Consider the following 8,360-nt stretch of genomic DNA (forward strand, 5'->3'; position numbering starts at 1 on the left):
ACGTGACGCTTTGAATACTAGACCACGGATCTTCTCTCTGGTTCCCGAACTGTACTCCAATATTAGTGTGGGCTGATCTCACCGGAATAATAGGACTTAAATAAAAAAAGATAGAAGAAATCCTTCTCCAAGTAGGATTTCGAACTCCTCAAGGCAGAGGGGGACGAAAATTTTAGTGATAATAATAATGATTTTTGTCTCCTTTATTCTCCTATTTATATTAAGTTCCTTTTGGGCCCAAACAAGGATCTATAGAAGGGTTTGGATATGGCCTTATCCAATTCACTTTTTACTAATTAAATTGAACCCACAATTTAATAGAAGCTTTAATTGGAATATTACAAGCAGCCACTACAGAAGTAATATTGAACTCTCCACATCCAAATCTGAAATTATAAGTAATCCGAGTTTCCGTTTTAACTTTAATTTCCCGCGCATAAGATAAACATGTCCATTAATTAATTAATGTCTACTATGGACTTAATTAATTAACTTCTTATTAATTCCAAGAGTGGACTTAGCATAAAACGCTTATTTATTATTCTTAGAGTAATCAAACTCCAACTAGCTAGGTTCCGAATAATAAAACCTTGTTTCGCGCTCCTCTTGAGGACATTATCAAACGAGACTCACCTCGCGCACGATTCAATATAATAGCAATCCTAGCACCGCTAGATATTAATCACCACTACCCAATATATCGGGATTATTGGGTTGCGAAAAACCCGCACCATTTGATAAGTCAAAGTAATGCATAATCAATACCGTATGCTCAATGCTAACCTACATTGGTTAAGAAACAAATATTTATCAAGATCTCGTCTTTCAGTAGGTAGCACAAAGACTCGCCTTGCTGTTAGATCCGTTTAGTGCTTTACCACACCAATGTCATCTTATTTCAGTAAGACTTGGAAATATGCGGACTGACATTGCAACCTTTCACGATGGATAGTCTAATTCCATCTAGGTCGTGAAATTCTTCTTTTTCTTTGTTTAGGACTGACCGTGTTACCTTAAAGTAGACGTCGCCCTCAACCGGTCTACTAAAACTAAGACTTAGACTTTGTTAAGTTAACGTATACATTTAAACATGCAATTAACATCCATTAAATGTAAAACATAACAACATTATGACAAAAATAATTTATTTTATTGCTTAGAAAATAAAATAAGAGTTTTAAAGTATTCAATCACTCGAAACATGATTTCTAGTATACAAACTCTAACATATACTCCCATTCCAAATCACGCGTATACTCTCGTACTACCCAATTTGGAACTCAAATCCCTAACTTCTCAATGCACTTCCCTCTCTCGCCTTCTCTCGTCGTCGGCGTAGCCGTTGTCCCTCCCTCTCTCAATCCCACTCTCTTTCCCTCTCTCTTCTCACGGAGCGGATCCCAAATTACAACCCAAAAATCCGCCGCAACTTCTCTCTCTCACTCAAACCAGCAACACACATCACAACATTTTCTCCCTCTCTCTCGGCCAATTTCTTGCCCTTAATGCTTATTCTCTAAACCCTAAACCCATTGTGGAGACACCAGTGCCGGTTCCTTGGTGAGCCTATGGATATCATGACTGCTCTGTGACCTGAAGATGGGATTGAATTCGGAGTTCTTTAGAGCAATGCAATCTCTTCAGTGACAAGAATTTGTAGACGTATTGAATTTGCTTCTTGTCGAGCTCTATTTCCCAAAGTAAGTATCATGCCTGCTATTTTCTGGTTTTGGTTGTGTTTCCCTGCATTTGGCAAGTTGTCTACTTGGTCATTGCAGTGTTATTTCTAACGCAAGTTAGATTAGGTGTTCGTCTGTAATCACAAAAATAACCAGTTATGTGTATCATTCAAGATTCAATCTTCTTAGTAATTTTGTGGAAATTCTTGATTGTCAGATTGCTAGGGCATTGTGAGAAGCATATGAGGCAAGTTGGCTATGTCGCTGGCACACCGATATTCTGCAGCTATGCTTCGAAGCCGGCGCGTGGCAGCAGATTCTGCTCATTTCCAAGCGCTTGAAACAGCTTGGGTAGATTTTGTGCAGTGTCGGATTTGTTTTATTTTGTTGATATTTTTTCAATAATATTCTTGTTTTAGCATTCTCATCATTAACCTTTTGATTAATTTGGTTTGAGATGAGATGAAAAGTCGATTGTTTTCATTTACCCTTTAAGGTTCAGTATTTAGTACTAGTACGAAGTTGAAAACGGCTGTATGCGTTTTTTTAACTCGTTCATGGCTTGATTAGTGATGTTGCTGCAAGCTCTTTTGCTGCCTTGTAGATTCTTTATCGCCTGTTATTTATTATATGGCCCCACTCACTCTCTCTCTCCCAGCATGCTCAGTATATGGTAAGGAAAAAAAACTTAATCACCGGAGAGTGCACGAAAAGCAAACTTTGGCTTGAGGACTTAGTAGGAAGTGAGAGGCTTGCAAAAACTGATATACAAGGTAAGTGGCTTAAAGAAGCTCAGAACATCAATAGGTCACTCTCTGCTCTCGGAGATGTAATATCTGCCTTAGCATATAAAAGCAGCCACATATCATACATGTTGGTGATGCAAAAGAAAAAGGTCTTTTCATTTTTCCTATAGTTGTTACACCTCAGTATATGAAGCCTGACATTGGTGTCTAACTGTTGCAGCTTTCAGGAACTCAAAGCTGACCTGTTTATTCAATTTTGCGACCCGAGTTAGAGGTGTTGAGTTGGTCCTGCTAGAGAACAAGTTGATATACAAGAGCTCCTAAAGATAAAAACAATGGTATGCAATATTCAAGAAGATCAAATTTGGTATAGAATGAATATTATCTCTGAGAACATTATATGGAATTGATCTCACGCTTTATGTACTTGTCTATTTCTTCATGTAGCTTGAGAAAGCTCAACTGGAATGCAAGGCCAAAGATAATCTTTAAAAAAGGCTTGAAGAAAATCAACAGAACCTTGAAATCAAAGCTAAGGGAAAGGATCAGTTTTACAAAAAATATTGGAAGAAACTAAAAGAGTTAGAGGGCCAAGTAGAGTTGAACTCATCACTGCAATGCCAATAAGAGAGAAAGGTTTCACATCTTTTGGAGAAGTTAAAAGGGAAAGAAGAATCGTGTTCCAAACTTAAACACAAGGTGAGAAATCGACTTTTATGTTCATACACTAGCTTGTATGCTTTGAAATTTGAATTTAATCTTTGTCGATTTTTTCGTGTTTGTTGAAGGTCAGATAAAACGAGAGAAAAATAAAAGCTGAAAAAAGAGAAAAAAAGCTGAAACAACAATAGAGAGAAAAAAAGACTGAAATAGCACGAGGAAAATCATTCTACAACATACAAAAAGAAGGTCTGAGAAGAAGCTGAGTGAGCAAATACAACAATTTGTGAGTCCAGTTCTCAAACACTTGAACACGAGGTTCCTTGCACTTGTTAATGCATTCATTTTTTTGGAAAAGTGTGATCCAACCCAAGTACATTTTAAAAGATATACACGTATAACAAATGTTCAATAATTTCCTTAGGTCAAAGAGCTTGAAAGGAAGCTGACATAAAAAGAAGAAAATAAGGATATTCACTTCCTCTGTTTAGGGTATAGGGTTTAGGGTTTAGGGTTTAGGGTTTAGGGTTTAGGTAGCTTGTAACGTGTTTAGGGTTTCGAGTTCGTGATTGTGAATCTGTGATAGAGTTGTGTCCGAATAACAATTATACGTCTATTCTCTCAAACAAATGGGATATCTTCAAGTGCCGAGTTCATTTAAAGATCCATTTTTATGTCCAAATTACCACTACAAGGACATTAATTTTCTCACCTTTTGATGCTTCGATTGTTAAGATGGTTTATTCCTGATTTGGTTACGTGTGGCATAAGCTTTCATGTAGGTCATCATTTTATTTCTTATGGAACAAGAATCTTTGATAGAGTAGTGCCTGAACAATGATTATTAGATTATGCTTTCAAATAAAATGGACAATATCCCTTTTTCGCGCCCCAAATTATCTCTGCAATGGCCTACGAAAAAATCGACAGAGATTAAATTCAAATTTCAAAGCATATGAGTTGGTGTATGCACATAAAAGTTGATTTCTCACCTTCTGTTTAAGTTTGGAACAAGATTCTTCTTTCCTTTTAACTTCTCCAAAAGATGTGAAACCTTTTTCTCTGATTGATTGGCAGTGATGAGTTCAACTCTACTTGGAACTCTTTTAGTTTCTCCCAATGTTTTTTGTAAAATTGATCATTTCCCTTAGCTTTGATTTCAAGGTTCTGTAGATTTTCTTCAAGCCTTCTTTAAAGATTTATCTTTGGCCTTGCATCCCAATCGTGCTTTCTCAAGCTACATGAAGAGATAGATGTATTGTAACATCCCACTTTTTCGAACCCTAATTTTTGAGATGTGAAAATTTTGCATTTAATGCTTTTAATGCTATGAAATATGTAGATGAAATTATGAGTAATTTATTGCATGATTCCTTGTGACCTAATTGCAGTTTGGAGTTAAATTGGAGTTGAATAGTCAAACTTGTTGATTATATGACGTGGCTATTGAATAGTCAATATGGTGGAAAATATGACGTGGCCGTGGAATGGTCAAAGTCGTTGAAAGTGTGACGTGGCGGTAAAATTTGAATGGTGGATTTTGTGATGTGATTATGCGAATATTTTGATGCGGGGTGAAATAGTATTGTGGTGAATTATTTTCTTAAGGGATGAGTGAGAATTTAATAGGAGCATTATTTAATTAAGTGTAATTTTCGACCCCTCCTATTTATTGGAAAGGAATTCTATTTTTCTTGGATTTAATTATTGTTTGGGATAATTATTTAAATTAAAACCAAAGTCCGATTATTCCTTATTTCTCCATGAAAATTTCGATCCCTATATTTATCTAAGGAGATTTTCGAAAATCTCTTATTATGGGAGAAGGGATATTTTTATTATATTATTTGATCCATTGTTTATTCTCTTCCATAAATAAATTCAAATATCCTAGCATATCTTGTCATATCTAGGAAGATCTTGCCATACCCTATTTAAATTAGGATTTTAATTTGAATCCTTGTGTAAAGATTCAAAAATCACGCCTATTTCATAATGATTGGGGAGTTTATTATTTTATCATACTCCGTGAAATATTCAAATTAAACCATAGGCTAAATAAATAGCCTAAAAATTCGAATTCCCTATTTTCCTCTTCAAATTTTCGCCAACTACAACTACCATATCTCCTCAAATCTTTTATTTATTTAATTGTTGGATTAAATCTTGCACTCTATAAATATAAGAGTGAGAACCTAACCCTAGCACACCAAAATCACGCCCCCACTCCCAAAATCACGTCTCTCTCTTTCTCCCCACTCTCTCAAAATTTTCTTCTACTTTCTCCAATATTTCTTCATCTTTTGGAGAAGAATTGAAGTTGAAATCCAAGAATCTTTGAAGAATGAGGCTACTACTTTGTTTCTACCGTTCATTCTATCAAAAAAGGTATTTTTATTTTGATCTTTACTTCATCTACCGATTAATCGGTGTTGTTGAATCCACATGCATTTAGATTGAGTGAAGGGGAAATTAATTGATGAATTTGGGATGGATGGGTGTGTGTGTATGAAACCGTGTGTGTGTTTGACCGTGTGTGTGTGTGTGCATGTCTCGGTATGTATGTTGTGCGTGTGCGTGTGTTGTGTGAAAAACACTCATGTGTGACACGATTTGATGACAAATCTGGAGTGGTTGTGCGAATAAAAGCGATATGATAATCGTACTTTGATTTTGAATGGTGATATTAAAAGTTTAAAACTAATCGATGGGAACAAGGGAAAACGTGGGAACATGCATGATTTTGATCAATGATTGAGACTTACTTGTAATACATAAATTAAAGGTGATACCTCGCGCTCACGGAGTGATAGCAAGAAGAAGAACATACTTGTGATCTAGGAATCGAGGTGGGCTTTATTCTTAAACTCTCGCTTATGTTGCAAATTTATGAAAGTGGAGCGATAAGGGTGGATTAAACTGTTATGCCATGCTTATGATTATTTTGGATATTGTGTGTGTTTGATGCCTAGTTTGCGAGTGCGCTCCATTAGGCTATAGGGCTATATAAACGAATTCGGGTCTGAGTAGGGCCGCAAACCCTATTAGGCTAGTGTACATGGGAGATCGGGAGTCGTCCTTGCTAGTCGGCCGGTCTCGTGGGCGAAAGTGTGGCTACACTTCGTCGCACCATGATATTGTTGATTGATGAGAAAATGGGAGGTATTGTTTGACTGGCCAGTCCATGAAATATTTTGTGATACTCGATGTTATTCTTTCAATAAATGCTAAACCTCGAGTTCACTATGGTAAGGGTGGCATAACTATTAAAACGTTTTGGCATGAGTCCACTGAGTATGTTTAAAATACTCAGCCCTGCATGTGTTTTCCCTATGTGCAGGTTGAGCAGTGACGAGCGGGTGGCGGTGTTGAGCTAATAAATTGAATAATGATATGATCGTTTGAAACATCAAGTGGAGTTGTGTCTTCATACATGTTCTTCACTTTTCTCTTGGTTGCTAACGCTAAACATGAAACTTAGTATCATCGCTTTTGAACTATTTCATTATTGCTTAGAATATCGAGACATAATGCGTTTTGTTGGATTTACATTAAACCCTTGACCTTTGAGCATAGTTATGATATCTATTCATCTTTTGATTTTCTTGATTAAACCGTTGACTTATTGTTTTGATAGTTCGTTAAATACCTTGGTCAAATCTCATTAAATGAAACCTTAGCCTTTGTCTTTATTGCTTGTAAGTCCGCCTTAGTAACAGTCGCCGTATTTATTATACCCTAAAATGTCGGGCTATTACAGTTGGTATCAGAGCCTCAGTTCTTTCCACTCTGGAACCAAGAGTCTTGTTGTATTAAAATCTGAAATTGTGTAAATTGATTAAGTGATCATCATCGAAAGCTCAACACCACGACTCGTCTCCGCTCAACCACGAAGAATGAGGTAACCCGTATCTCTGAATATTGATTTGAATTATGAAATGATGGAAATTGAAGCGAATGGAAGTTGTTGTGACATTTTGAGATTGTGTTGGGGTATGAACTGACGATTATGCATGCATGCGAAATTGCTAATTGTGATTATGCAAGAAAAAAAAAGATGAATGTTGTTTTGCAAGTGATTTTGCGACTAAGATCTCTACGAATCGAATCAATGAAATTCTATATGATTGTGATTGCTGATTGAATGATGAACGACACTTATGAGAATGAATGTGAGCATACTGCTATACATAGTTGTAAATCGTGTTGTGAATGAAAATATTGTGATGATGTCAAATATGGAGGCACGAAACGCCGAATGCGAGGCAAGCGACTTGAGAACGAAATTTGCGAATTATTGAAATGCGAAAACATACGAACCATTTGTTGCGGATTTGAAATCCCATTTGTTCTTGATATGATAGTACCTTCACGCCTTTATCGTTCGACCCATATATACATCCATCATACTCTCAGCATCATTTGAAACCTCATACACTATCGATTTTTTTTCGATCCTTGTGCTGATGCTGAGATTTCTTTTTGTAGATGCTTAACCGGTATTACGCACGGATACGAGACCGTTACGCGAAGAACAATGTTTTCCCTGTCGAGACCTACCAAGATTTTGAATGGGACGGAAAGTCTTTCCTCCTGACCTACGTCACCGAATTCTACGATCGTTGGATGGATGCATACGCGTATGGAGGAGCTACCCATCACGCGGGGATCTCGAGATTGATCCACAGCCTGCCAAGTCCTTGGAGCGAATGGACTGCCCAAGCTGCGTTACCATATACGTGGTTCAGTCCGCCCGAGTATACGCCTCGAGGTGATATGATCGGCTTGATAGGGGTGCTACTCCCAGCCATGGCAGCTGCAAGAGATGGACCGCCGCTTAGTCCCCCACGGCACAAGTATCCGCCGAGTCAGGCCCGTCGATGGAGATATCGTCGTGATAAGGAGCTGCATCTTGATCGTGTCCCTACTAAACCGAGACTTAGGACTCGTACGTCTAACCCGTTGGTTATAAATGGGAATGTGGAGGACATGCGTGCGATAACCCCCCCGCCCCCAGATGTTGGTGGATCAAGCGAAGATGAGGAACCTTACGAGGAAGGACATGATTTGGACATGGGAAATGTTGATGAGGATGAGGACCCCGAGGAGGATATGAACGATATTGACTAGGAGTGATAGTCGTGGAAAACGTTGTTTTGCTTCCCCCATATTTTGATTATTTTTGCTAAACTTTTGTCGTACCTTTCTATTTTTGCTCTTTTGAAATTCCGTTGATACTAAGACCTCATTGAGGCAATGTTTTTGATTGATATGC

At 37.5% G+C, this 8,360-nt stretch overlaps 1 protein-coding gene and 1 long non-coding RNA gene across 4 annotated transcripts; both read left to right on the forward strand.

Annotated features, from left to right (window-relative positions):
* The first annotated feature begins 1,264 nt into the window (after positions 1-1,264).
* On the forward strand, positions 1,265-3,790 carry LOC125210609. Of its 3 annotated transcripts, XR_007174383.1 has the most exons (6): positions 1,265-1,700; positions 1,897-2,030; positions 2,338-2,452; positions 2,646-2,763; positions 2,873-3,124; positions 3,214-3,790. It is a non-coding gene; the product is annotated as an uncharacterized LOC125210609 (long non-coding RNA). The 3 variants fall into 3 exon arrangements; XR_007174381.1 differs by having other exon boundaries at positions 1,897-2,452; XR_007174382.1 differs by having other exon boundaries at positions 1,897-2,452; positions 3,219-3,790.
* A 1,475-nt stretch (positions 3,791-5,265) lies between these two features.
* LOC125210608 lies at positions 5,266-8,360 on the forward strand. The gene is made up of 3 exons (XM_048110149.1): positions 5,266-5,473; positions 5,871-5,934; positions 7,574-8,360. Exon 3 carries the CDS (start codon positions 7,574-7,576, stop codon positions 8,213-8,215), a length of 642 nt encoding a protein of 213 aa, XP_047966106.1. The 5' UTR covers positions 5,266-5,473; positions 5,871-5,934; the 3' UTR covers positions 8,216-8,360.

Source organism: Salvia hispanica, chromosome 3 (assembly GCF_023119035.1).
Source record: "Salvia hispanica cultivar TCC Black 2014 chromosome 3, UniMelb_Shisp_WGS_1.0, whole genome shotgun sequence".
Classification (NCBI taxonomy): Eukaryota; Viridiplantae; Streptophyta; class Magnoliopsida; order Lamiales; family Lamiaceae; genus Salvia; species Salvia hispanica.